The following is a 27328-nucleotide window of genomic DNA, read 5'->3' as shown; positions in this document are numbered from 1 at the left end:
GGTCCGCGGAGAAGAGGGGAGAGGGCGCGGCGGGGCGGGGCGGGCGGCGGGGGAGGTGATCTCACTCCCTCCTCCCCCGCCTCCCCTGCGCTCCCCTCCCCCTCCCCTGCGCGCACGCCCGCCCCGCCCCGCCGCCGCCGCTGCCGCCGCAGCATCGGCATCGCAGACGCGCTCGGGCAGCGGGTCCGAGGCCGGCGTGCGCGGAGGCTGGGCGGGCAGCCCGAGCGGCAGCCGCAGCGCAGGTAAGCCGGGCAGGCCTGCCCTCGCGCCCCGGCTGCGGCTGCGACGCCCCCGGCCCCCTGGCTCAGCCTTGCCCGGGGTGGGGGAACGAGAGCTAGGGGCGCCGCACGGCCAAGCCCGCAGTTGCGGGCGGGGTGGCTGGAGCCCCACCCAGGCCAGGCCCTGGGCTCCGGGCCCCGCGGACGGGAGCCGGGCGGGGGGCGGGGAAGGAGACCGGGAGCCTGAGCCCGACAGGTGAGGGGTACCTGGGCGACGCCCAAGATGCCGATCGGGAGAGGGGCACTACGCGGGGAGTCAGGCAGGGCCTGTGTGGGCAGGTAGGGGCTGAAGTTGGCACATCCCTACGGGTGTGCGCGTGTGAGAGAAAGGGGGAGCGTTGGGGACCGAGTGACCCCCCCCCCCAGTGGCCGCCGTGGGGTGTGGCCCTGGGCGTGGCTGCCCCTCTTACCCACTCGAGGGCTCCGTTTGGCTGAAAAGCCCGCCGCTGCGTGGTAGGGGTTGGCCTAGGCTGCCCCTGCCGTGGGGGGAGGGGTGGGGGCAGGGCCGGGCGCTGCCAGGCCCTCCGCCCCAAGGCTGGGGGAGAGCGAAGGGGGGCTTTGTTCTCCTCCCTCTTCTTTCCGAACCCCAGACTGGACTCCCCGGGGCTCCCCTGCAAGCCTGCACCAGGACCAGGGACTCCTGCGGGGGCGCGGGGTGTGTCTGGAGCCTCAGTTTCTGAAGGCTCTTGCGGCGGAGAAAGGTGCACTGTGTGCAGTCAGCCCCGGCACCTACGGTGTGCGGCAGTGCACGGGGCATAGAATGTGGGTCTGTGGGGTAGAGGTGAGGGAGGGAGGGTCGCAGCGGCTCAGGGCCAGGGATTCTGGAAAGCGAGATGCTCAGGGCGCTGGCCCTGCCCACCGCAGGTCTTTGGGTCTCTGTGACGGGAGGGGCCTGCAATTCCTCTTCCCCCTTCCCTAAGGCAGACTTTGGAATCTCTTGGTTGGGGGGGGGTGGGCAAAGAGCAAGTACAACGTGCTGCCCCCTGCGGGGGTCTGGAGCCCCGCGCCTCATTGCCTGTCTTAGGGAGTCAGTCCCGGGGCCATCTGCCAGCCCCAAGGCGCTGGAGGCCTGATGCCACCCCTCTAAGGAGGTGCCCTGCTTCCAGTTAACTCCACCCAGAGGGTAGGGGCTTCTGGGCAGCCCCGTGTCATCTCTGCTGACTCACGTGGGCCCTGGCAGTGAATAAGCCAGTCAGCCTTTCTTCCCACCAAGGGCCGCTAAGCCTCATCTTTCTTGTCTCTTGGTGGTGGTGGTGGGGGGGGGGCTGGGGCAGGGCCCTGTCTGGGGCCTCTTACAACCTCTTACTCCGGGGTAGCTCCTTGCCGCAGATGGTGGGACTCAGTTCGGCCCAGCCTCTCGCCTGGCACCGCACCCAGGCAGCACCCACTCGTGCGCCCCCAGGCTCCCGGGGCTGCAGAGGCTCCTGACACCAAGCTGGTGTCAGGGCTGAGACCGGGGATGTGGCTCCTAGTCGTTTCTCTTTGCCGATCTGATCGTTGTCTTTCCCTTCACACTTATTTTGTGTCTTTGTGTGTGCAATCCCGGAAGTAACGAGGCTTACCATGGTACACTTGAAATATCCAGAAAAGAACAAAAGAAATTAAGGGTTGCCGGTGATCTGATCACCACTCAGCACACCCCAGCCTCAGTCTCCCCAGAGGCTCCTCCCCCAGTGCCTGGGCCGCAGCCCCCCTGCAGAGCACCCAGTGGTTGCACAGTGCCCCGAGGCGGCAGGGGCCCCTTTCTGCACCGTGATGAGCTTCTCTCTGCCCAGGAGCCCAGCGGCCCATGGTGTGGGCCGTCATTTGCTGGGCGAATGCCCACTGCCAAGTGCCCACTTGGGCCAGGCTCCGTGCTGCTGATGGAAGAGCCAGTAAGGAACCACACCAACGCTGCCTTTGTCCTCGGAGGGAAGGAATTGGTTTTCTTATCTCCTTTGTGACTCTCTGAAGGGAAAAGGGAAGCGAGGAGCGAGCAAGGGCCTCATCCGAGGTCTCCTCCAGGGGGCTGTTCTCCACTTAGCCTCTTCCTGCTGCTGGGGCAGGTGCCTTCCATGGCACACACTTGGGCAAAGCCTGCGGGGGAGGATGGAGGAGACAGCCCCTTGTGCCACACCTGCCCTTCCCAGCCCAGTGACCTGGGCGTCCCAGTTCATTTCCTGCTCCGAGCCTCTGCCCTCTTGGCTCTCACATGAGGGTGCAGATTCGTTCACCTCCAAGGTCCCTTTTGAGACTGTCTCCGGTGCCAGTCTAAATGGCTGCCACTGGAAAGAAGGGCTCTGGGCGCCGTTGTGGGCGGCGAGGGCCACGTGGCCTTGCAGAGGGTCCTGGCCAGGAATGGCAGCGCCAGACCAGCTCCCCGAGAACCGGGGCAAAGGCGAAGGGAGCTTTTCCTGGACCCACCTCTTGGGTAAAAGATTGAACAGTTCTGGGGTGAGGGGGATAGGTCTCTAGGGTTGTCCTGGGCTTGGGAGGGCATGTGCTAGGGGAGAATGGAGTAGAGATGGGGGTCTGGTGCAGAGGTCGACCAAGATGGACATCTCAGCCAACTGCCCTGCTCTGCCAGGCTCCCCTCGGCAGGTGGGAGGTGGGGAGACTGCGCACAGAGTGCAGTTCTAGGGGCCCCGCCCCAGCCTGTGACTCACACAATGGGGGACGCAGGGGGTCTGATCAGGCCCTGCCTGTTCCTCCCACAAGATCGCTCTGGGTCCCGAGGGCTGTGTTTGGGTCCTTGGGTGGGGACCTGCTGGGACGGGCCTTCAGCAGGCCCTGCCTTCCAGTCTTTCGCCCTCCTTCCTGCTCTGACCAGGCCCATCCTGACCGCCCCCCTTCTTCTGCTTCCCCTGGCCCGCCCCCTTGCTCTCCATGCCCCCCCTTCCAGAAAGCGTGGCCTTTCTCCCCCTACTCAGTTGAGTTTTGCTGTGGGGAGTGCACTGCTGGGCTCCCCCCCATGCCTCTGCCTGCCCACCCTTCCCCCTCGGTGCCCCGGCCTTACTCTCTGCTTCCCCTTTTGTCTAGCTGCTCTCCCTGCTCCTCCCCTGCCCCATTCCTGATCTCCCTGAGCTTGGCCCCAGCTCTGAGCCTCAGCACCTGGGTGACTGCTCGGCGGCTCCCAGCGCTCCTCCAGGGGGCTCCTTGCCTTGGGGTTGGGCCCAGACTGTCTGTAGTAGCTTCATCCGACCTGGACGGTGGACAGGAGGCGCCTGCTGGCCACCAGCCAGAGGACTGGGGGACTGGCAGTTAACAAGGCCAGTCTGCCTTCTTCCCCGATATCAACAGGATCTTAATGGCATCCTAAAGCCCACGGTCAGAGAGGAGGCCACGGTCCCTCTGCAGGGGAAGAGTCTGGACTGCTGGCCTTTCCAGAAGCTTTTCTTTGTCCAGTGCCCCCCACCCAGGGCCTCAGGAGCTTGTCTGGGCCCTCCATGTTCTCCTCAGGTCCTGAAGCTGCGGAGGGAGCACCCAGCCACTGTCCTCTGGCCCTGAACCCATCAGGGATGGCTTGTGTCAACCTTGGGTTGGGCGGAGGAGGAGGTGACAGCGTCCTGGGCTTTGTGCATGCAGCCGAGGGGGGCCTTCTGGGCCTGTCCGTCTCGATGTCGGCCTGACTGAGGAGCTCGAAGGCAAGAGATGAGTTCCCAGGAGCCCATCCCTCGGCCTTCAGGTTCAGAGCATTTTGAGAGAGAAGCCAGGCCTCCGGACGTTTGCACGGCATTCCTCTTTGCATGAGTGGGGATCATACATCTGGTTGCATGTGTGCGCATTTGTCTGTGTTCGTGAGAAAGCGTGGGCACACAGATCCTTCTGTGCCCGAATGGGTCCCCTCAGATGCCCCGTGGGCCTGTGCTGGGAAGGGGCGGGCCTGATGGTGGCCGTCGCGGGGGCTGGGGTGCCTTGCTGCATGACCCGCGCAGCATGGGGCTTCCCGTTTTGTGTGGGGTGCCCTCTGACCCCTCCCCTGGCCTCCTGTGTTCATGCCTTAGGAATGCTGAGGCCCTGGGGACAACAGAGGCCCCATTGTCCACCCCAGGCTTCCTGTGCCCTCTGCTCTGTAGCCCTTTGGGGGTGGGGGAGCCCTGAGGGGGCTGGAGGGGCCTGGCCATCTCTGAGCCCTTTTTAGGCAACCCCTGCCCATCCCCCATGCCCCTCCTTGGGCCAGGTGTCCCAGGACTGGCCGCTCTGGCAGCAAGCTGAGGCTTCTTGCCTCTCCTCTTTGCCAGGCACAGTCCCTGCGCTGCCTGCCCGCTTGGCTGCCTTCTCTTCCCTGGGGTTCTAGAGGCGGGCCCTGCCAGCCCATTGCAGTGGGATGTACATTGTGCCCTCCAGCCTGGCTCCCAAGCCCCTTCTAGTGCCAGGTTTATTTCTTAGGAGTGTTTGTGGTCTTGTCCCCAGCTTTCCAGAACTGAAGGAAAGGCTTAGAGGGGGGAAAGGGGGGCAGATTTTAGGCCGCGGGCATCAGTTTCCCCAACTGTGCATGGGAAATTCGGCTATGGCACTGGCACTCTAGGGGTTTGGGAGGCTAGAGTCTTGGCCTCTGCTTCACTGGGCCTCAGTTTCCCCTCCCACACAGCTGTCCCCAAGCCTGGTAGGGAAAGGAATTTGCCTTCTCTTGGACGGCATCCTTGGATGGCAGGGGTCATGTAAAGCCAAAGGCCCAGGAAGGGGGCGGTCTCTGCTCTGTGCTGAGGGCGATGTGGGCCACATCCTCCTTCCGTGTGGCCTCCTCCCAAGGTTTCCTTCCCTGCCCCCCACATTTGCCTGCCATCTGCCTAGCAAATAAGCCCTTCCCTAGGGGGCAGGACGGCTTGGAGGCCATCCCTGTCCAAGGGCCTGTCCCTCTGGGAACGCAAGCCAGTACACATGCTGGGATGCCGGGTGTCTGAGAGGCGAGCTGGCCGCCCCCCCCCCGCCCCCGGCCCTCCCCCGAGTAGTGCTTAGTGACTTTGGGAATCTGTCCCGGTGAGCGTCGGTCCATGCTGGCTCTGTGGGCCTCAGTTTCCTCATCTGTGAAGTTGGGATCGTGATAGCACCTCCTCCGGTGGGGAGGATTTTAAGGATTAATTGAGTAATGCATGTAAAAGTGCTTAGAAATCCCTGGGTGTGGTGAGTGGTATCCGTGAATTTATTTAATAAAATGGGGCATCTGACTGAGACACACACGTGAGGGGGTGGGGAGAACTGTCCGGGCCCCAGATGCTGAACTCCTCCCCTCCGCAGTGGAGACTGTCTCTTCTCCCTGCTCTCCCACGAAGGGTTAATGTCTGTCCCGCCCCTTCCTCACCCTTTAAGGAGAATGGTCCTTTACAGGTGAGGTCTCGTTGCCTTGGCGACTGCAGGCTCCGGCTGAGGGCTCACTCTGGGGAGCGCCTCAGGGAGGGTGAGGTGGGGGGGCCACAGAGGACAAGGTGGCAATTCTTTCAGGCCCGCAGCCCCCAGATACCTGTGGGGGCTCCCACCCAGCAGCCTCCTTTATGTATTATCGAAATAACCCATTTGGCTGCGGCAGGCTTTCCTCTCCGAGGCCGGTGGAGGGAGTTGGGCTCCATCTCCATGGAAACCCGCCAGCCACAGCCTGCGGGGGGAGGGTGAGGAGGAGCCTTAAAGGAACACAGTGCACGGGGACCAGGTGACACCCACGCCCTCATGTACATGTGGACAGGCTTGAAGACCCCACCAGCCCTGCTGGGGAGAGAGCCCAGGCGTGGGCGCCCGCATGTAGCCGTGCCCCAGGCCTAGGAGTCCGAGGACCCACTATCCACGTTCAGACCATCTCACACACCTGGGGCATTGAGCCCCCAGCCCTGCCCCTGCTCGGGCCTGCGAGATCATGGGACGCTGCCATTCTTAGCGGACCTTGAGCTGGAAGGCCCTCTCGCTGCCTGTCCCTTGAGCAGGTGCATTTTTATCAGATGGGAGGAGCAGGGAAGCAGGGAGGACTCTACACAGGACTTGGGCACCCTCGAAGATTCATGCCGTGTGTGTGTGTGTGTGTGTGTGTGTGTGTGTGTGTGTGTGCGCGCGCGCGTGCAGGGAGAAGAGCCGAAACCCCAGGTCTCAGCATCATTTCGTGACATTCCAAGTCCTCCTGCCAGTCAGAGGACAGGAGGCCGGGGGAGAGGACTCCTCAGGGGACGCAGGGACTAAGGGGGCACAATCTAGCTAGGGAGCGGCGAGGGGCGGAGCTCCTCTGGAGTCCTGAGCCTGTTTGTCTGCCGGCTCCAGTGGACCAGACCAACTACCCCACCCCCCACCCCCCACACCCCCACACACACCCGCGCCGTGCCGGCCACGCCCTTTCTTCTTGACTGGGGCGGGGGCGGGGTGGGGGCGGGGGATGGGTTCCCAGCCAGACCCACTCAGGAGCAGCCTTTGTTGTGCATTCCGCCAGCATGAAGTGCAGGCGCACACGGACACCCACGGGCCCCTTCCCCTGGCCAGGTGGCTGCTCACTCTCCACTAGCAGAAATCTTGGAAGGACCCCACTGGGATCCTCTGAGTGCTTCTCCCTCCCCGTTTTGGGGGTTCCCACCTCCTGGGAGAGAAGCTGTCTCCTAGCCCCAGTGCCACAAGTGGCCGGGGACCTGCTGCTCTGCCTGTTACCGTGGGCTTTGTCCCTGTGTTCCTGGCTCAACAGCTTCTCTGCCCTGCCTGTCAGTCCAGCCTGGCCTCCTAGCCCATGAAGCCCCGCTCCTCGGGCCCATCTCCCTCCTCCATCTCAGTCCCTTGCCTGGCACCCCCCGCAAGGGACAGGAACGCCCGAGGAGGCACCACTAGGCCAAGTGCACACACACACCACTCACTCTTCTTGCTCTTTGGACCGCTTTCCATCAGAGCTTCCCGCAGCCATCTCTCACCCTTTGTACTCCTTTTCTCCCTCCCTTTCTCCAGTGCCAGGCTCTGCTGGATTTCTCCGTCTTGGTTACTGTAGTGGTGGTCCAGCATCCTTTGTCTCCCATTCCCTGTTCCCCCTCCCCCAGCCCCACTTCTCAGCCTCTCCTGCTCCCTCCTGCCTCTTTCTCACCCTGTCTGTCACCCTTCAGTCTTCCCCAGCCCGTCCCCACCCCTCGCAGACATGGCCTTGGCTCCATCTGTACAGCAGCTTGTGGAACACTCTCTTTGCCTCCCTGCCCCTGGAGGTGCTGATGGGGGTTGGGGGGCCTGCTGAGCTGACAACCTGAGCAGCCTGCTCTGTAATTGCCTGAGGAATGATGAGAGATCAGAGACCCAGCAGCAGTGGGAGTGGAGGAGGCAGAGCCCCCTCCCTGCTGTCAGGGGACCTCAACCTTCTGGCTCCTGCCTGCCTGAGTGCCCGGGAAGGTGGCAAGCTGGGTGGCAAATACCAGCAGACTGTGGGCCACTGGGACGGGGCAGAGAGTGGGGAGCAGGGGCTTGTATTGGCCGTACATGTGCACCTGGGGTGTATCTGCCGACCCTGTTCTGGGAGCCTGGATTTTGAGGACACACAGGAGCTGCCATGACAGTGGTCATCATTCCAGCAAAGAGAGCACTCAGGTCTCCTCCGTGCAAGAAGGCCCTTCTTTGAGCTCGCCCTCGCCGGTTTCCCTCCCCCTGCCTCCGAAGACTTTAGAGCGTTCAGAGCTCCTAAGGTGGTTGTTTGATCGCCTGCCCTCTGATCTGAGTCTCCTACTGTTTCCTACAGGCCTTGAAGTGGAGGCCAAGCCTGCCTGGGGGCCACCCTGCTAGTACTGGCTTTGTGGGGGAAGGTCTGCTGTTGCTCTTCCCTTCTGGGCCCCAGCTTAGTTCTTGCAAGTTGGGAACTGGCCATGCGGTCACCACTTTCAGCCCTCCAAGGCATTCTCTTGGCCTTCAGCCCATCCATGTTGACCTGTCCTGGTGCTCCTCCACCTCCCCTGTCCCCAGTCAGCTGACCACTCTCCACCACCATCCATTTGTCCTTCCTAGTCCCCAGGCGGTCTGTTGCATTCACCACTCTTCTTGGGGGTCACCTTACCAAAACCCAATGTATGGCTGCTGGTTGCTTCCTGACAGAGTCTAGTCTAGTCTAGACCCTCAACAGGGCGTTCTAGGCCTCCCTATCCACCCCTTCAGCTTCTGGATGAGGCTTTGTCTCTCTTCGTTGAGGTCTTTGCTGGGCACAGTGACGATATCCAGTATGGTCTTGGGGAGGGCACTGAGACCCCAGCTCCAGACTCAAGCTCTTGGTCAACAGCAGCCCACTTTTACCCCTCCTGCACTTTCTCCACTTGTCTCTTTCTCACACACCTTCCTGTTGGGAGTCAGTTTGCTGTCTTCTTGGGAGTGTGTTTCCTCTTCTAGTCATTGGCAGAGAAACCCCCATTGCTTGGACCTCCCATCTTCAGGGTTTCTTGCATGCAGGTGGGATGTGGGTGTGGCGCTTGAGTGGACACATCTAGCAGTTGAGCCCGGAAGACTCAGAAAAAAACCCGGGCTTGTGAGACACTTGAGAGGTGACAGAAACACTGTCCCAGAGCTCCCCCTGATCCCTGTCCTGACCCTGGCTTGCAGCATCTGGAATGGGAGAGGCCACACTCACTTCTACTGCGCCACAGGGGACAGAGGAACAGGGGAGAGACGCTTTCCTACTTTCCTTTCTCCTGCCTCTTCTTGAGGTCAGGCTTCCTTCCCCCTTCTTCCGTTTCCTCAAACTGTTCTGTGAAATGTCATCTTCCCGGGCCCCTTTCTTCCCTTCCTTGTCCCCACTTCCCAAGATCCTGCTGCCCCCCTCACCAGTTTTTTAGACCTGAACAGCACCCAGAGATTTGTTGGCTCTGAAACCCATGGAAGTGAGACTGACAAGAGTTCTCTGCATACATGCGCACCCCTGCTTGTGTGTAACACAGAGAGAGCACTTGTGAGGACTCATCCCCCACAGGTACACATGAGAAGACACATGTGTTCTTGTGTGCACACAGCTATCTATACCCATGCATTGACACATACCTACTCGTGAGTGCACTCCCCTCCCAGAGAGGACGTATACAAATGTGCTCCTGCCTGCACACACACAGCCACATAAATACTAATGTGCACATTTGGCTACGTGCCCATCCTCATCTACACTCCCGCATTGAGTGGCCTGTGGCATGCCCAGGGGAGCTGATTGGGGCAACAAGTTGACGCTGGAGAGGCAGCTGGTGCGGAAGGCACAGACAGAGGAGAAAGGGAATGAAAGGCAACCTGGAGGCCTGGCCAGTGCTAAGACTCTTCTAGGTTTCTCCCTCTAAGGTGTGGGGGAGGGAGGGATGGGGGAGCCGGCCAGCCAGGGGCGGGGCGGGGGGCGGGGCCAGGAGCCGGAGCTCGCCCAGATGTTAGTCACTAAAGTCGTCCGTTTTCTCCTCTCTCCTCCCCGACCCTTCCTTTCCCTCCTTCCCTCTCCCAGTGCCCCCACCCCCAGATCCCGCCCCAAGCCGCCCAGCAGCCCCCTTCCCTCCGGCCGGAGCCTGAGCCAAGCCCGGCCGGCTGTGCGGTGCCGAGCTGCCGGCGCTGCCGGGAAGATGGCCGTGTCGCTGCGGTACTTGTGGCCTCTGCTTCTGTGCAGCCCCTGCCTGCTCATCCAGATTCCCGACGAATGTGAGTAGCCGGAGGGAGCCTTGACGCCTCCATTCGCCGCCGCGCCGTGCTCCTCTTTATCTTCTGCATCCTCACCTTCTGCTGGCTCTGGACCCTCACTCCTACTTTCCTGGGGACAGATGGACAGGAGGCCCCCAGGACCTCTGGAGAGGACTGGGTGGAAGAGGCGGGATGTGTCAGCACCATGGATAGGGGAAAGGCGCGGGCGGGGGGCCGCGGGCGGTTTCAGGACCACGGACAGCAGGCTTGGCGCTGGCCCAACCCCCTCTGTGCTCGCCCTTGGCCCGCCCTCCCCCACCCGCCGCCCGGGTTGTGGCGGGCAAGAGAAGGGAGCCCGGCCCCGGTTACAGGCTAGCTTGTGCAAAAGCCTGGATTCTAGTTTTGCCTTCCTTCTGACTTGAATAATCCCATCTCGGGCCTTTGGTGGCCCTGTCTGTGAACTGAGACAGGACAAGACACCTTACAAAGGCCCAGCAGCTTTCTGGATCCTTATGAATGGGTGGGGCGGAGGGGTGGGACTGATGGAACCTTCCGTTTGCTGAGTGTCCTGGATAGGTGTGTGGGTGTTGGGAAGTGTGGCTGGAGGTTTGTGACAAACCATGAGTATTTGCGTGTGCTTGTGAGTTGCACAGACTGTGTATTTGTGTGTACGGAAGTGTGTGGTTGTGATTGACAACATGTGGATATTCTTGAGTGTGATTTTGATTTCCTATATGTGTAGGTTGGTGCGTCACTGTAACTGTTACTGGTCAGGTTTGTGAAGGTCTGCAGGTGTTTATTAGCCTCTGATCGTGGTGGGTCGCGTGTGTGTGTGAGCTGGGGCCGCGTGTGGGGTGTGTTACTGTGCTGTTTATCTTGAGCCCGCCCCTTGCTCGGTAGTTCCAGTCCTTTTGCCCTCACCTTGCTACCTTTGTCTCTGAGCCTGGAGCTGGAGGAGGCCAGTGTCACTGAAAGAAGAGCTGGGGGCTGGCAGTGGGGAAGACTGTCTCTGCCAGGAATGGGACAGGGGCTGAGGGAGGTGGGCTTGGAAGGTAGCCGGCATTAGTGGAAGGCAGCCAAGGGTTTGGAGGAGGTGGAGAGGGGACAAAGGGTGGGGATGTCCCCTTAGATGCACACGTGGGTCGACACAGACAAGCCACCTGTACCCAACCAGGCCCAGATATGCAGAAGGGGCAGAGACTCTGAGAGGACACATGGGAGGCACGCAGGCACACACACACACACACACACACACACACACACACACGAGAGGTTTAGACACAAAGAGAGTCACCCACACAGACGGAGGCAGGTGTACGATGTACGATATGGAACGCAAGCATGCACACCCACAGCCTTCAGATGTGCTCTGGCGGAACACACCCATGTACAAACACTGCCGGGCAAACGTATTGCAGGCAGAACACCCAGGAACATTCACAGGTCTGCCTGGATTCACACTTTTGCACACTCAGGTACATGTACCTGTTCTCCTTCCCCTCCATGTCCTTTTGGTTGCTTTTCAGGCCTTACCCTGGGCACCAGCCCGGCCCGCCTGCCACCACACTGCCTGGGCCATCTGGCCAGGCATGTCTGTGTGCAGAGGGACAGGGAGAAGGTGGAGAAAGGGAGGAGACAGACGTGCGCTGCCCTGAGCACTGGCCGGCGCTGGTTACTGAGCTCAGTACAATATGGTGGGTGGTGGGGCGCCTCCCCTTCGGGATCTTCAGCTACAGCCGCTCCCCCTTGCAGCTCCGGGCCCCTTTGTCTCTTCTGCCGCTTCCTCCATCCAGTCCATTTTCCCCACCTTGTTCTCCACCCCAGTCACCATCTCTTGCTCTTGGGCTGCCTTTGCCGGCCCCTCCCCAACTCAGGGCTCCCTGGGCTGTGTCCTCAGGAAGCCTCCTCCTCTCTCTCCAGGGACCCTTAACGGAGGTCTTCTGCGGAGACAAAGCGTCCGGAGGCCTCCCTGCCTCCTCTCCCCTCCTCACAGCCACCCAGGCCGATGTGGCGCTGAGTCCTACAGCTGGGAGGCCGTAGCTCCGGCCCCCCCCACCCGAGGGAACTTGGGGGCTGGTGGGGAGGAAGGCAGGGCAGAGAGAGAGGGCTGGCATCAGCCCTGCAGGCGACGGAAACTCGGAAACCCGGAAACCCGGCGGCAGCTTGGCCTTTGGGAGGGTTTCACGGGGGAGGGGCGGCTGGGCTCCGGAGGCTGGGCCTGGGTAATTGAAAACGCCTGAGCCATGCTAATTGGATTAGGAGGGAAGTGGGCTGGAGCCGCGGAGGGCACCAGGGACGCTGGGCTTCCCGCCTCCCCAGCTTCTGAGGCACCCTGGGTGGAACGGGGGTCAGTCCTGCAGGCCCTGCCAGGGGAAGGATGCAAGGGTCTGTCCAAAGGGCACTCCTTGTAAAAGGCACAGATTTCTCCTGAGAGCTGCAGCCTGGACCCTGTGGCCATGACCCCGCCCCTGGGACCAGTGATCGGGGACCCTGCCCTGTTCTCTGGGTCTTGACCTGCTACAATTCCAGCCTGGCATGTAACCCTCACGTTACCCCGCCCGTGGCCCTGGTTCACTTGCTCCCCTTGCTCGGGGTGAGGGGGTGGGTCCGCGGGGACGGGGTGGGCTTACTTCTGCCACCCCCCACCCCCCCCACCCCACCCCCGCCATCGGGCGCCCTGCTGGGGCTTAGTGTCAGCATTTCTCTCTGCTCTCTCCCTTGCTGCCTGGATTCCTTAGATGAAGGATACCGGGGTAAGTTGCGGGAGGGTGGGAGTGTTTCCCAGGAGGCGGGCAAAGAGTGGTGCCTGCAAGTCCCCCTCCCATGCTGTGTCTGCCCAGCTCTTCCCATGAGCAGGCGTGCGGCACCTGCGTGCGGCGCCCACTTCTCTGGCTGTCTCACCTGGGCCCCGTCTTTGTTCTGTCTCTGCCCCGGCCTGGGCTTTCTCGCTCACCCTCTCTGCTCCCCTCTCTCCGTGGGACTTCCTGGTTTCCGCCTCTGGCTTCCTGTCTCTCTTCATGTCTGTCTTCGTTCTTGGCGCTGCTGTTCTGCCCGTTCTGTCTCTGCGTTTGCCCCGTGTCCCCTTCTCGCCCTCTTCTCGTGGCCCGCAAGCCCGTGGCTCTCGAGCTCGTTCTTCCCCACCCCTCTCCTGTGGCCTTGGGGCTCTAAGGGTTTCGAACCCTGCTGTGGGACAGGGGTTGAGACTGTGAAGCCACACACTATCCTTGCCACATCTCTGTCCTGTCCCCAGTGATGGAACCACCTGTCATCACGGAACAGTCTCCACGGCGCCTGGTTGTCTTCCCTACAGATGACATCAGCCTCAAGTGTGAGGCCAGCGGCAAACCTGAAGTGCAGTGAGTGACCTTCACCTTCTAAGCCCTCAGCTTGCAGTCCTCGTGCCACCCAGGGCCACCCAACTTCTGCGCCCAGACGCCCCAGATCTCTCTTGTCACCCTTGGTCCTTGCCCTGCCTGGCCCATCCCCAGGGTCCCTGGCTGCTCACAGCCTGGCCTCTGGCCTATTCCAGCCCCTTTCCTGGGTTCCTGAGCCTCAGGCCTCTGAGCCCTTTTCTGCCCACAGGTTCCGCTGGACTCGGGATGGCGTCCACTTCAAACCCAAGGAGGAAGTGGGTGTGACCGTGCACCAGGCACCACACTCTGGCTCCTTCACCATCACAGGCAACAACAGCAACTTTGCCCAGAGGTTCCAGGGCACCTACCGCTGCTTTGCCAGCAATAAGCTGGGCACAGCCATGTCCCATGAGATCCAGCTCATGGCTGAGGGTGCGAGACGCTGCAGGGGCCTGGGAGGGCCTGGGGCACTCAAGAGGGTCCCCAAACAGGTCTCAGAGAGCTGGCGTGGGAGTCCGGGCTGGGAGTCATGCCCCTCCTGCTGGCAGTTTAGTGTGTGGAAGAGAGTGGGGGCCCCGCCAGCCGCAGCCACCTTCGTCCGCTCTCCAGCACTGCCCCCTCCTTCCGTGCTTTGTCCCTCTCTCCGCTCTCTTTCTGGTCACCTCTAGCTCCCCTTCCCTCGCTTCTGCCTCTGGGCTTTGTCCTGCCTTGGCCTCGGGGACCCTCCTCACGACACAGGCTCAGGCTTGTCGAGCTGCCTTGTACCTCCCTCTGGTCTGCTCTGTCTGATCGCTGCCTGGGCTTGGCCTTCTGTCCCCGCTGCCTCTCTGCAGTCCCTTCTCGTTCTCCGCAGCTCTTGGGTCATGTCTCGCCACGTCCGCCAGCATTCTGTGGCCCCTTTCCTCTGCTTTCCCTCCTCCCTGCTGCCTCCCTGTCCACCTCCGCCCTGGCCCTCTGTCTCCCTCCTCCGGCGCTCGCTCTCCGGCTCTGTCTTTATCTGGGCCTTCCTCTCCCTGGGGTTTTGCCATCCTCCCCAAGCTTTCTGCCTCTCCACCCCGCTGGTTACCTTGGCGACTGTTGCCATGGTTTCTGTGTCAGGATGATGGAAGGGTCTGTGACTCCCACATCCTTCCACAGCTCCCCTCCCCCATCACTGCACCACAGCCTTCCCCCACCCCCAATCTTAGGCCTCTGGGTGGGAGCTGAGAATTGTGAAGGGTTAACCCTTCACAGCCCTCTGCTCTTCTGCCCAGCCTCTCCTTTGCACGCGGAGGGGCTCAGCCCTGAGCCCAGAAAGGCCCCCCCACGGGGCACCTGTCCTCCTTTCCCTGCCCTGCCCTGCCTTGACCAGGACAAGGGTTGGGACCCATAGCGCCAGCCCATCTGTCCCTTCTAGGTGCCCCCAAGTGGCCGAAAGAGACGGTGAAGCCTGTAGAGGTGGAGGAGGGGGAGTCGGTGGTCCTGCCTTGCCACCCTCCGCCCAGCGCCGAGCCGCTCCGAATCTACTGGATGAACAGCAGTGGGTGCCCACGAGGGGCTGCTGGCTGGGGAGAAGGTGGCAGCGGGTACCTCTCCCTGGTGGGGGCCTGACCTTTGCTTCCTTGCCCCCCACCTGCCCCCGCAGAGATCTTGCACATCAAGCAGGACGAGCGGGTAACGATGGGTCAGAACGGCAATCTCTACTTTGCCAACGTCCTCACCTCGGACAACCACTCGGACTACATCTGCCACGCCCACTTCCCTGGCACCCGGACCATCATCCAGAAGGAACCCATTGACCTCCGGGTCAAGGCCAGTGAGTCCCAAAGACTCGGACACCTGCCCCCCACCCCCCGCAGGCACGACCCAGCCCAAAGATCAGGTGGCTTCAGTCTTCCACCAGGACTGCTCGACCCCCACTTGCACCCTGGCCAATCCCCGTCCTGGGAGGCCAGAACAGAGATGGGGTCCTTCCTTTAGAACAGAGGAGGAAACAGGCCCCACCCAGGACCTCGCAGGGGGAATCATCTACCCTGGTAACTCCGTGGGTGCTTCCTTTCTCCTCCCGTGATCTCACGATCATGCTGATTCCCAGCCAACAGCATGATCGACAGGAAGCCGCGCCTGCTCTTCCCCACCAACTCCAGCAGCCATCTGGTGGCCTTGCAGGGGCAGCCGCTGGTCCTGGAGTGCATTGCCGAGGGCTTGTGAGTCTGGGGGCTCTGGGCGGGGGCGGGCAGATGGGGGGGGGGCTCTGTCTCTGGTCCAGGCTGAGCAGCCTTTTGCTCTCTCCGATGTGCTTTGCCCCCACCCCCCGCCCCGCTTGGCCCCGGGCAGCCCTACGCCCACCATCAAGTGGCTACGCCCCAGTGGCCCCATGCCGGCTGACAGAGTTGCCTACCAGAACCACAACAAGACGCTGCAGCTGCTAAACGTGGCCGAGGAGGACGACGGCGAGTACCGGTGCCTGGCCGAGAACTCGCTGGGCCGCGATCGGCACACCTACTACGTCACTGTGGAGGGTAAGCTGCCTCCCTGGGCTGCACCGGCTCCTGGGGTGACCTCCAGGGACAGGAGCCTGCAGTGCCCAAGGTGGTGGTGGCGGCGGGGGGCGGGGAGGTGGTGGTGGCCGGGGGCGGGGCGGAGCAGTGGCTGCGGGCTCAGGGCAGCTCTTCCCCACCCACCCACCCACCCCCCCGCACCCCGCAGCTGCCCCCTACTGGCTGCACAAGCCCCAGAGTCGTCTGTACGGGCCTGGCGAGACTGCCCGCCTAGACTGCCAGGTGCAGGGGAGGCCCCAGCCGGAGGTCACCTGGAGAATCAATGGCATTCCCGTGGAGGGTGAGTGGGGCCTTGGGCAGGGGTAGGGAGCCTGGAGGAGCCCTGGGGTGGGAGGGGAGGGTGAGGGGGGTCTCAGCGTGCCTCACGGCTCTGCCCTGGACCCCTGGGCACACCTGCTGCTCACGCAGAGCTGGCTAAGGACCAGAAGTACCGAATCCAGCGTGGGGCCTTGATCCTGAGCCATGTGCAGCCCAGCGACACGATGGTGACGCAGTGCGAGGCCCGCAACCGGCACGGGCTCCTGCTGGCCAATGCCTACATCTATGTCGTTCGTGAGTAACTCGTCTGTCCTACCCCGCAGCCCACCTGGCGAGGCCACCGGACTGACTCGGCCAACAGCTGCTTTGTCTGCCGCGGCTGCCCCTCTCCTCCCCGGGGTCCTTCACCCCGTCTCGCTCCCACCTTCGTCAGCAGCGTGGGGCAGGGGCGGGGGCGGCGGTGTGGAGGAAGGGCAGGGGCTGGCCGCCATTTACAGTAGACAGGGTGGCTTCAGACAGTGCACTGGCCCACCACCTGTCACTGAGTGGAGGCCCTGTGTCTCCGAGGCCAGGCTGGTGCCTCCTCTCTCGGAGCCTCTGGAAAGGCAGGGATGGGCCTGGAAGGCTTTCAGGAAGAGGTGGGCTGTCGGTGGGGCCTCATGTAATTGGTCAAACTTGGGTGCTTGGGATGGGAGACATAGCTGAGGCCTTCTGGAAGACAGAGGCTCAGGCTCGGTACAGGGAAGCAAGAAGGGCAGGGCTCTTGGGGACCTGAGAATGGCCCTTGAGCCCATCCGGGAGAGGCTGGCTTTGCTGAGCCCTCACCTATGCTGATGGCTTATGTGCCCTCGCCCTACCCTGAGCCCGGCCTGTCCCTGTCCCCCAGAGCTTCCTGCCAAGATCCTGACCCCGGACAACGAGACGTACATGGCAGTCGAGGGCAGCACCGCCTACCTTCTGTGCAAGGCCTTTGGAGCCCCTGTGCCCAGTGTCCAGTGGTGAGTGACCCCCCCAGTGGGGTGCCTCCAAGCCACCTTCTGGCCCCGGGAGGGCAGGGCCCCCAGCTGGCTGGGCTCTGAGCCAGGCCCGCCCTACTCGCTCCAGGCTGGACAAGGAAGGGAAGACCGTGCTGCGGGACGAACGTTTCTTCCCTTACACCAATGGGACCCTGGGCATCCGGGACCTCCAGGCCAATGACACTGGCCGCTACTTCTGCCAGGCCGCCAATGACCAGAACAATGTGACCATTGTGGCTAACCTGCAGGTCAAAGGTCTGATGTGATCAGCAACACCTCCAGGAGGGAGGGTTAGGGTCTCTGGAGACAGTGTCACCGGTGTGACCCCCTTTTCCTTCCTTGCCCTCAGATGCCACTCAGATCACGCAGGGGCCGCAGAGTGCGATCGAGAAGAAAGGCTCCAAAGTGACTTTCACGTGCCAGGCCTCCTTTGACCCCTCCTTGCAGCACAGCATCACTTGGCGAGGGGACGGTCGAAACCTTCAGGAGTCTGGGGACAGTGACAAGTGCGGGCCCGGCCCCAACCTCGGCCTGGTGGAAGGGGGCAGAGTGGGGAAAGCAGGACATCCAGACCTCCTGGCCTCATCCGCAGGGGAGCGCTCCTGCCCGGAGCAGGGAGGTTCTGGCAAACGAGGGAGGGGGGGGAGCAGAACAAAGGGACGAGCATGCGCCCCCTGCCCCCGGCAGGTACTTCATAGAGGAGGGGCGCCTGGTCATCCACAGCCTGGACTACAGTGACCAGGGCAACTACAGCTGTGTGGCCGGCACCGAGCTGGACGTGGTGGAGAGCCGGGCCCAGCTCCTGGTGGTGGGTGAGTCCCAGGATGGTATTGGGCTGTCGGCCTGGGAGACCCCTCCAGCTGGGGTGGGGGTGGCCGGCTGGCATTCGGGCCAGAGAATCCACTCTCTGTGACCCACAGGGAGCCCCGGGCCGGTGCCCCAGCTGGAGCTGTCCGACCGCCACCTGCTGGAACAGAGCCAGGTGCGCCTGTCTTGGAGACCCGCCGAGGACCATAACGCCCCCATCGAGAGTAAGAGGCCTGAGCGTGCTCCCCCTCTCCCACCCGGCCGCCCCCGGTCACCTTCCCTCCTGGTGGGACTCCTCCTCCTGGGACCAGGGCTCCATGACGGGCCCCCCTCCGTGGGGCTCGCGGTTCCTCCCCAGCCTCTGAGGTTGCCTGTTGCCTTAGGCACTCCCTTTCCCGTTCAGGGAGAGTCGGGCTTGTACCCCTGTCTGCCCCTCCCCCATACGCCCCACGCCAAGTCACCGGTTCACTTCTTGGCAGAGTATGACATTGAATTTGAAGACAAGGAGATGGCGCCTCAGGAATGGTACAGTCTGGGCAAGGTGCCGGGGAACCAGACCTCCACCACCCTCAAGCTCTCGCCCTACGTGCGCTACTCCTTCCGAGTTACTGCCATCAACAAGTACGGGCCTGGAGAGCCCAGCCCAGCCTCCGAGACTGTGGTCACACCTGAGGCAGGTGAGCCACCGGGGGTCCAAGGGTAAGAGGTGGCCCACCCGAGCCCCTCTGCTGGAGCCAGGGCTCGCTCAGAGCTTCTGGCTCCTGGCTTCCAAGCGCCAGAAAGGGCCCCCTCTTTCCTTGGGCCTTGGCCTCCGCAGCCTCGGTGGGAGCCCACAGCTCTGATGTGTTATCATGTTATTTTCTAGCCCCGGAGAAGAACCCTGTGGACGTGAAGGGGGAAGGGAACGAGACCAGCAACATGGTCATCACTTGGAAGGTGAGGGGCCCCCGGGCTGAGCGTGCCCCAGGACATCAGGGCGGGATGTGGGATGCGGGTGTTGGCTGCTCCCCTGACTGTGCGAAGGATCAGAAGACAATAGGATATGAGACTGGGCTCCGGAGCAGGTCAGCGGGGGGCGGGGGGGTGTGCTGTTGGTTGACCAGCTCCGCTTCTGCTCACCCCTCTCCAGCCCCTTAGATGGATGGACTGGAATGCCCCCCAGGTTCAGTACCGTGTCCAGTGGCGCCCTCAGGGGACACGGGGTCCCTGGCAGGAACAGATCGTGAGCGACCCCTTGCTGGTTGTGTCCAACACGTCCACCTTTGTGCCTTATGAGATCAAAGTCCAGGCTGTCAACAGCCAGGGCAAGGGCCCTGAGCCGCAGATTACCATTGGCTACTCGGGGGAAGACTGTGAGTATTGTGCAAACCCTCCCTCCGTGCTGGGGCTCTCAGTAGAGCATTTCCTAGGAGCAAGGACATTTTCTTCCCTAACCAGAGTGCCCCCACGAAGTACAGAAGTTGATCGTTGATCACTGAGACACTGTTTTTCTAGTCGGCAGCCGACATCCTGGGTGTACCCGTCCGCTCTGTCTTCCGCCCAGTCCAGGATCCAATCCAGAACCCCTGTCAGGTCTAGTTGTCCTACGCCTTTCCTTTCCTTGCATCTGGAACATTACTAGACACTGATTTTGGTCACCTGGTCAAGATCCTTTCTCCCTTGCAACTAGTAGACGGTCTGCCAGGAGAGCCCGACACCAGGCGCACACCCCATAGAGCACCCAGATCCATCTTCCTTCTGTGGGAGGGTTCTGGGCTGGCCTCCGGATGCCACAGGCCCTCATCCCTGTCGCCGGCTGCTTGCAGACCCCCAGGCAAGCCCTGAGCTGGAAGGCGTCAAGATCCTCAACTCTAGCGCCGTGCTGGTCAGGTGGTGGCCGGTGGACCCCGCCCAGGTCAAGGGCCACCTCCGAGGATACAATGTAAGGAAGGGTTCAAGGTGTGGGGGTGGCGGGATCCCCAGGGTGACGCGTGAGGCCACAGGAGTAGCAGCACTGGCGTGAGCCTCTGCCACCTGCCAACCGCTCTCCCAGAGTCCTTGGGGTGGGAGGAAAGGGTCCCCATCGAGGGCAGTGGGACGCAGGCCTGAGGAGGTGTGCTGCCCGCCGCCTTCCACACTACGGCAGGGTCTCCTGCCCCTCTCCACAGGTGACGTACTGGTGGGAGGGCAGTCAGAGGAAGCACAGCAAGAGGCATAGCCACAGAGGCCACGTGGTGGTGCCCGCCAACACCACCAGCGCCGTCCTGGGAGGCCTGCGGCCCTACAGTTCCTACCGTCTGGAAGTGCAGGCCTTCAATGGCCGGGGACTGGGGCCCGCCAGCGAGATGGCCTTCAAGACCCCCGAGGGAGGTGAGTCTGGGCCCCGCCCCTGCCCCGTCGCCCACCTGGCAGCCCCAGGCGAGGACCTGCCGCTCTTCTCTGTGCCCCACAGTGCCAGGCCACCCTGAGGCGCTGCATCTGGAGTGCCAGTCGGACACCAGCCTCCTGCTGCACTGGCAGCCGCCACTCAGCCACAACGGCGTGCTCACCGGCTACGTGCTCTCCTATCGCCCTTGTGCGTTGGGGGGAGCTTGGGGGGACGGGGGGAGGCAGAGCCGGCAGCCGCAGCCAACTCCCCGCCTCTCCCCACAGTGGATGACGGGGACAAGGAGCAGCTGTCCTTTGACCTTCCGGACCCCGAGCTGCGGACACACAACCTGACCAACCTCAGCCCGCACCTGCGGTACCGCTTCCGGCTGCAGGCCACCACCAAGGAGGGCCCCGGGGAGGCCATCGTGCGGGAGGGAGGCACCATGGCCTTATCCGGTGAGCGGCAGGGGCTGAGGAGGCCCCCGACCCTCAGCCAGGCCCCAGGAGGGCCAGCCTTGGGCTGCCTCGAGGACCCACAACCTCCTCTTGCTCCCCAGGGACCCCGGATTTTGGCAACATCTCGGCCATGGCCGGCGAGAATTACAGCGTGGTCTCCTGGGTCCCCAAGGAGGGCCAGTGCAACTTTGGGTTCCAGATCTGGTTCAAAGCCCTGGGGGGTGAGCACAAAGAGGGGCCCCCCGGGGCTGGCATGACCCGGGCTGCTGCCTGGCGTTCCTGCTTATCCCTGCCGCCCTCACCCCTGCAGACGAGAAGATGAGCCCCCATCTGCCCCCGCAGTACGTCAGCTACAACCAGAGCTCCTACACACAGTGGGACCTGCAGCCCGACACCGACTACGAGATCCACCTGCTCAAGGAGAGGGTGCTCCTTAAGATGGCTGTGAAGACCAACGGCACCGGTGAGGCTTCTCTCGGCCCCGCGCGCCCGCCGCTGCCCCAGGCCCCAGGCCATGGCTCTGCTGTCCTCCTGGAATCTGGGGGCCTCTTGGCCCGGATTGAGAAGTCTGGGCCCCTGAAATGGCCTCTTTCATTATCCTTCTGTTTGAACCGTTTCCAAGGCAGTCATCTTTGCAGTAGGTCCTCCTCCCCACCCCCTGCCCCCCAGCAGCTCCCCCCCCCCCCGCCCCCGGTCAAGTGTCAGTTTCAAGCATGATTCAACACCAGGTCATCACTGCCCCCCTCCCCTGCCCCCAGCCCCTGGGGTGTCTGCGGGCCTGGCCCTCCCCCAGCCCCTCCGGGTCCCCAAGGGCAGAGGGCTGGGAGCGCAGGTCTCTCTGGGGCCCAGGCTCAGTGTCTTCGGGACCGCCCCCCCAGGCCGTGTGAGACTCCCTCCCGCTGGTTTCGCCACTGAGGGCTGGTTCATCGGCTTCATCAGCGCCATCGTCCTCCTGCTTCTCGTCTTGCTCATCCTCTGCTTTATCAAGCGCAGCAAAGGCGGCAAGTACTCCGGTAAGCAAGGCCTGCGGTCACCGGGTGGGCGGCACCTCCCTTGGGGGTCTTGAAGGCCGTCTCGCTGGCGGGCCCCAGTCCCCGGCCATGGAAGGTCTGCACCTCCACACGGTAAGAGCTGTAGGGCCGCAGGCCTCCCAGGATGGCGCTGGTGGTGGTGATGGGCACCCGGCTCTGGCAGGATGGCATGGCCGCATGGGGACAGGCAAGGGGCCCCACAGGAGCTTCCGTGCACACTGGCAGCACGTGGTGCTCAGGCCCACATGGGGTGAGGGGTCTGCCTCGAAGGCTTCCCAGCTTCTGAGCACTGCCGAGAGAGAACGGGGGGCCCTCGGGGCACAGAGCTTCTCCAGCCTGGGGATGGGGCCCAGTGCCCAGAGGCAGGCAGGGGTGGGAGAGGAAGCTGGGCCTTCTCTGTGTCTGTGTCTCAGTGAAGGACAAAGAGGACACCCAGGTGGACTCCGAGGCCCGGCCAATGAAGGACGAGACCTTTGGCGAGTACAGGTGAGCCCAGGGGTAAGAGTAGGGCCTGGCTGGCCACCCGACACCACCCTAGCTTTCATATCTGACCCTGTCTCTCTCTCTCTTCCGTGCTGCTGGGTGATGTCAGGTCCCTGGAGAGGTAAGACAGGGGTGGTGGGAAGATGCCGGCATAGCCTCATGGCGGGGTCCGTTCCGGGGACAGTACCCCGGGGTTCTGCCATCCCCCAGCCTTCCGGCCCCGCAGCTCCCTGTTTCGGGGAGAAGCCGACATGCCCCAACCGGTCCCTACACTGATGCGCAGTTTATGGGCCTGCTGTCACCTGTAGGCTGAGCACGCACTTCCTTCCTCTTGGCCCCTGGATCCTGGGCATGCCCAAATCCTGCCCCTGCGGTGGTGCCCGCTCCGCCTGCCCTCCGGGCGTGGGGCAAGGATGCGGGCTTCTTCCTCAGACGAAAGGTCGGTGGGGCCTGGGCCCCGCCCTCCGGCCGGGCCTCCTCCCTCAGGCTAGCACCTGCCTGCTCCTGCTGGGCTCCCCGGGCCGCCTCCCACTCCCTCCCCGCCGTCTGTCCTCACAGTGACAACGAGGAGAAGGCCTTTGGCAGCAGCCAGCCGTCCCTCAATGGAGACATCAAGCCCCTGGGCAGCGATGACAGCCTGGCCGACTATGGGGGCAGTGTGGACGTGCAGTTTAACGAGGACGGCTCCTTCATCGGCCAGTACAGCGGCAAGAAGGAGAGGGAGGCCACAGGAGGCAATGACAGCTCCGGGGCCGCCTCCCCCATCAACCCTGCCGGGGCGCTAGAGTAGCGCGTTCCAGCCAGGCAAGGCCAGGCAGGGCCAAGTCTGGGGCCGGGCCACAGGGGAGTCAGAGGCCAAGACCCCCGAGCCCAGCACCCGTGCTGACCTTGGGACTGAGGCTCCATCCACTCCCTTCCGGGCCCGGCCCCACCCTCCCGGCCCTGGGCCTGCGGGAGGCTTGAAGTTGGGGGCAGAGGAGAGGAGTTCACTGCCTCTGAACCCCTTCTGACTACCCGGTCCCCACTTTATTGCCAAAACCCAGCTGCTCCCCTTCTTGGGCACGCACTGCTTTGTTCCAGCTCGGGGACCAATCACCCGCCCACCAAGAGCCTGCAGGTGCTGCCTCGTCAGCCTCTGGGCTGTGGTTGGGCAGAGAGGAAGTAGGGGTGGCCACTCTTCGGACAGCCTGGCTGGGGTTGGGGACAGGACTCGGTGTCCCCACCATCTGCTCCAGTCAGGACGGGATCTGGGCAAGCTGGCCGCGGGGGCGGAGGAGGCCATCTGGAGAGCCCAGAGTCCCCACCTCGCAGTATCAAGCTGGTCGCTGCCTTCCTCCGCTGCCCGCTCCACCCTGCGGCCAGCTTGCCGGAGCTCTGCACACACGCTGCCTTCGGTGCCCACCAGACAACATCCAAGTGGCCTCTGTCACTGCCAGGGCATGGGGCAGGCACGTTTCCCTGCTGCCCCTGCCACTGCCTGCAGCCCAGGACCCTCTAGCCACCCCGCCCGGTCCAAGTAGAGCCCCTCCTCAGCCTCCCCTGCCCCTCAGCCTTGGGAATGTAAATACACCGTGACCTTGAAAGTTTGTGCCCTCGCCTTTCCCCATATGCCACTAGTGTAGGCAGATGTCTGAGTCTCTAGGTGGTTTCTAGGTTTTATAGCAATTAGCTTTGATGATCCCACCCTAGGAAAAATACACACACACACACACACACACACACACACATACACACACACACACACAGAAAAAAGGAAAGATTGGTTCTCCCAGCTCTGCCGCGCTCCTGCCTGGCAGCTACGGTCTCCCTGTATGCCTTTGCTTGGTCTGTTGATGAGCCCTTTACAAAAAAAACAAAAGAAATATATATATATGTACATAAATATCAGAATTATGACAGGCAAATAAAAACCTGTGACTGAAGACGAGCTGTGTCGTTTTACCGAGCACACTGGCCTTAAGTGGACCCGCAGGGCCGGCCCCTGGCTCTCCAAGGGGAGGTCCGCTCCTTTCCCCACAGTTCAGGGGCAGCCCGTATTTCATCTGCCACTGAGCACGGAAAGCATCTGAAGAGAATTTCTTTCCCCCAGTTGCCCTCTTCCTGCTGCTAGATTAGCCCCCCGGGTGCTGAACCCGAGCCCTTGGCCCTCCCGGCCCCTAAGGCTGAGCTGCAGGCCGTCGAGGTCACCCACCTTCCCCGGGCCCTGGCTCCCAGGACATGGCCGCTCAGGGCTTGCCCTCTTTTCTGCATATCTCATTTTCCCGTCGCTGTTGATCAGTCCTGGGGGCCGACGAGCATGCTGTCCCAGCTGCCACCACTAAAAACACCGGCCATCTCCGCACATGCCCCGGTTCCGCGCTCCGGTAGACAGCGAATTCCTTCAAGGCTCCTCCACACTCGTCATCCCGCCTTAACCTCCAGCTGTAGCAGTCAACGTCCGCTTCTTGTCCCCAGGATCAGGGCTTTTTGTGACATAACAAGAAGAAGTTTTGCTCAGCTTAAGGTCCATCTCCTGTCCTCTTTTGCACCGAGGTGGGGGCCAGTGGAAAGTGAACAGATGGGGAGCGTTGAGGCTGGAAACCAGTGTGGCCTGGGAAGGGCTGACTACTGGTCATTTCTGACCCGGGGCCCTGGCGACGGGGAGTCGTTCCTTCAACCCTGGCTGCCTTCCTAGAAGTGTGTTCACTCATGGCACAGAGCCTAACTCGGGGCTTGAACTCGAGACCCTGGGATCGAGACCTGAGCTGAGATCAAGAGTCGGACCCTTAGCCGACTGAGCCACCCAGGTGCCCCAGACTTGGGTTTTTAAAGCAAATTTAGGGGGGTGCCCAGCTGCCTCAGTCAGTAGTGTGTGACTCTTGATCTTTGGGTCATGAGTTCAAGCCCCACGTTCTGAGTGGAGCCTACTTAAAACATTAAAAAAAGGGGTGCCTGGGTGGCTCAGTGGATTAAGCCTCTGCGTTTGGCTCAGGTCATGGTCCCAGGGCCACACGTCGGGCCCTCTGCTCAGCAGGGAGCCTGCTTCCCTCTCTCTCTCTGCCTGCTTCTGCCTACTTGTGATCTCTCTCTCTCTGTCAAATAAAGAACTAAAATCTTTTAAAAAAAAGATAAAAATTAAAAAAATAATAATAAAGCAAGTTTAGGTTTACAGAAAAATTGAACCGGCAGTAGAATTCCTCCACAGAGTCCCTCACTCGCCAACCTCAGCAGTTTTCACTCCCGTTAACATCTGGCACTTGCAGTGGGACACCTGTTACCACCCGAGAGCCAAGGCCGGTCTATTGCCCATGAGACCGCGGCATTCACAAGGGCTCACTCTGTGCGTTCTATGGATTCAGACAAACGTATAATGACATCGATCCGGCTTTCCCGTATCCTACAGAATTATTTCGCTGCCCCGACAATCCCCTAAGAATGTCTTCACCGAGACCTGGCGTGCACGAAGCAAAGTATATAGCTGAATTTGGACCTGGAAGCCCCTCAGATCACGCTGCAGAACACTGGACAGCTGAACCAAATTTTCAAATTTCCCAACACTGACAGATCAGCTCCGGGGAAGCCCACCTCCCCAGACCAGCAGTGCCCCCTCCGCAGAGCTCTGAGTCCCAAGTCTCGAAGCTGCTAAGTCTGAGGAACTGCAGCCCTACCCATTGCTCCAGGAGTCTGCGGGGGCAGCTGGAACAAAGGACCACAGACTAGGGGCTCCAACAACAGAAATATCTCCTGGTTCTGGAAGCCAGAAGTCCAGGATCGAGGCGTCGGCAGAGCTGCGCTCCCCCTCCACACACTAGGGAAGGACCTGCCATTGTTTCGGCTTCCTCATAAGATGGAGAAACTGGTAACAGGAGTGTGTTGGGAATCCTGTCTCAAAAGAGGGGCTGCACGGATGGGTTTGTCTGCGTCTCCAGGCCTGAAAGCACTGCTGGGTTTGCAGGACCCGCTCCCCCCAACCCAGTGTTCTGCCTTCCACGTGAGAAGCATGAGCTCCGGCACTAGCAGCTCTACGGCTATAAAAACGAAGAGAATTTTTATGGATTTTTATCTATCTTGTTTATTTTTTTAAGATTTTTAAGAAAGAGAGCACCTGGGTGGCTCAGTGGGTTAAGCTCTGCCTTGGGCTCAGTCATGATCCTAGGATCGAGCCCCGCATCAGCCTCCCTGCTCTGCAGGGAGCCTGCTTCCCCCTCTCTCTCTGCCTCCCTCTCTGCCTACTTGTGATCTCTGTCAAATAAATAAATAAAATATTTTTTTAAAAAGATTTTTTAAAAAATATTTTATTTACTTATCAGACAGAGAGAGCACAAACAGGTGAAGCAGCAGAGGCAGAGGGAGAAGCAGGCCCCCAGCTGATCAGGGACCCCGATGCGGGGCTCGATCCCAGGACTCCGGGATCATGACCTGAGCCAAAGACAGAGGCTTTATTTAACCCACTGAGCCACCCAGGCGCCCCAAAAGATTTTATTTTTTACCTTATCTCTATGCCCAACGTGAGGCTTGAACTTACAAACCTGAAATCAAGAGTTGCTCGCTCTACCAACTGAGCCGGCCAGGTGTCCCTTAGAAAGTAAGAGAATGTTTAGAGCTCTCATGCAAGTTCCCTGGTGCCTGGCAAGGGGGTACCCATTCTCCTCAAGACCCATGACAACCATCCCTTGTTATCATTAAACCCATGGCCAGGTTCTACTCTCCACAAGATCCAAGAGGAAATAAGCTTATACACCAAAAGAATAGCGAGAGTTTTGATAGTAAGTACTGGCAGAACGTGGGCACAGTATGTGTAAATTCTAGAGATGTTCCGCTAAGGAGGAGAGGATGTGACATTTAGATGCAATTTATTGAGCTGACGCATTTACCGGGGAGTCTGTATTTAATGTGAGCCTGTGTAGCTGCAAGGGACTCTGACAAGTCCACTTGGTTGGTTGACTTAAACTTGAAGTCAATCTTGACCTAAATTCAGTGATATCAAGATGTCAGAGCAGAGGCGCCTGGGTGGCTCAGAGGGTTAAGCCTCTGCCTTCAGCTCAGGTCATGATCTCAGGGTCCTTCGGCTCGGGTCATGGTCCCGGGGTCCTGGGATCGAGCCCCACATCGGGCTCCCTGCTCAGTGGGGGGCCTGCTTCCCCCTCTCTCTCTGCCAGCCTCTCTGCCTACTTGTGATCTCTGTCTGTCAAATAAATAAATAAAATCATAAAAAAAAAAGATGTC

The 27328-nt window shown here is 61.4% G+C and overlaps 1 protein-coding gene across 5 annotated transcripts; it reads left to right on the top strand.

The window, feature by feature from the left end:
* The first annotated feature begins 135 nt into the window (after positions 1–135).
* Positions 136–23976, top strand: L1CAM (L1 cell adhesion molecule). 5 transcript variants are annotated; one of them, XM_032331017.1, is made up of 30 exons: positions 136–242; positions 5938–6172; positions 9661–9851; positions 12569–12583; positions 13081–13186; positions 13413–13615; positions 14580–14702; positions 14808–14978; positions 15258–15369; positions 15500–15684; positions 15872–16003; positions 16132–16275; positions 16868–16979; positions 17086–17252; positions 17347–17503; positions 17685–17809; positions 17918–18028; positions 18284–18481; positions 18670–18740; positions 18934–19156; positions 19610–19725; positions 19952–20153; positions 20236–20358; positions 20436–20609; positions 20711–20830; positions 20920–21072; positions 21488–21622; positions 22054–22126; positions 22233–22244; positions 22682–23976. In XM_032331017.1, the coding sequence occupies exons 3-30, from the start codon at positions 9776–9778 to the stop codon at positions 22911–22913; spliced, it is 3771 nt and encodes a 1256-aa protein (XP_032186908.1). In that variant the 5' UTR covers positions 136–242; positions 5938–6172; positions 9661–9775; the 3' UTR covers positions 22914–23976. The 5 variants fall into 5 exon arrangements, with proteins under 5 accessions (XP_032186908.1, XP_032186907.1, XP_032186910.1 ...); XM_032331016.1 differs by lacking the exon at positions 5938–6172; XM_032331019.1 differs by lacking the exons at positions 5938–6172; positions 12569–12583.
* Positions 23977–27328: the final 3352 nt, after the last annotated feature.

Source organism: Mustela erminea, chromosome X, assembly GCF_009829155.1.
Source record: "Mustela erminea isolate mMusErm1 chromosome X, mMusErm1.Pri, whole genome shotgun sequence".
Taxonomy (NCBI): domain Eukaryota; kingdom Metazoa; phylum Chordata; class Mammalia; order Carnivora; family Mustelidae; genus Mustela; species Mustela erminea.
This window is presented reverse-complemented; position numbering and strand designations above follow the sequence as displayed.

Excerpts from the sequence above, each read along its gene's own strand:
- L1CAM (XM_032331016.1), top strand. The coding sequence starts at position 9,776 with ATGGCCGTGTCGCTGCGGTACTTGTGGCCTCTGCTTCTGTGCAGCCCC. Across the intron at positions 16,004-16,131 it reads CAATGGCATTCCCGTGGAGG|AGCTGGCTAAGGACCAGAAG; the intron begins GTGAGTGGGGCC and ends CTGCTCACGCAG. Across the intron at positions 20,154-20,235 it reads CTTCAAGACCCCCGAGGGAG|TGCCAGGCCACCCTGAGGCG; the intron begins GTGAGTCTGGGC and ends TGTGCCCCACAG.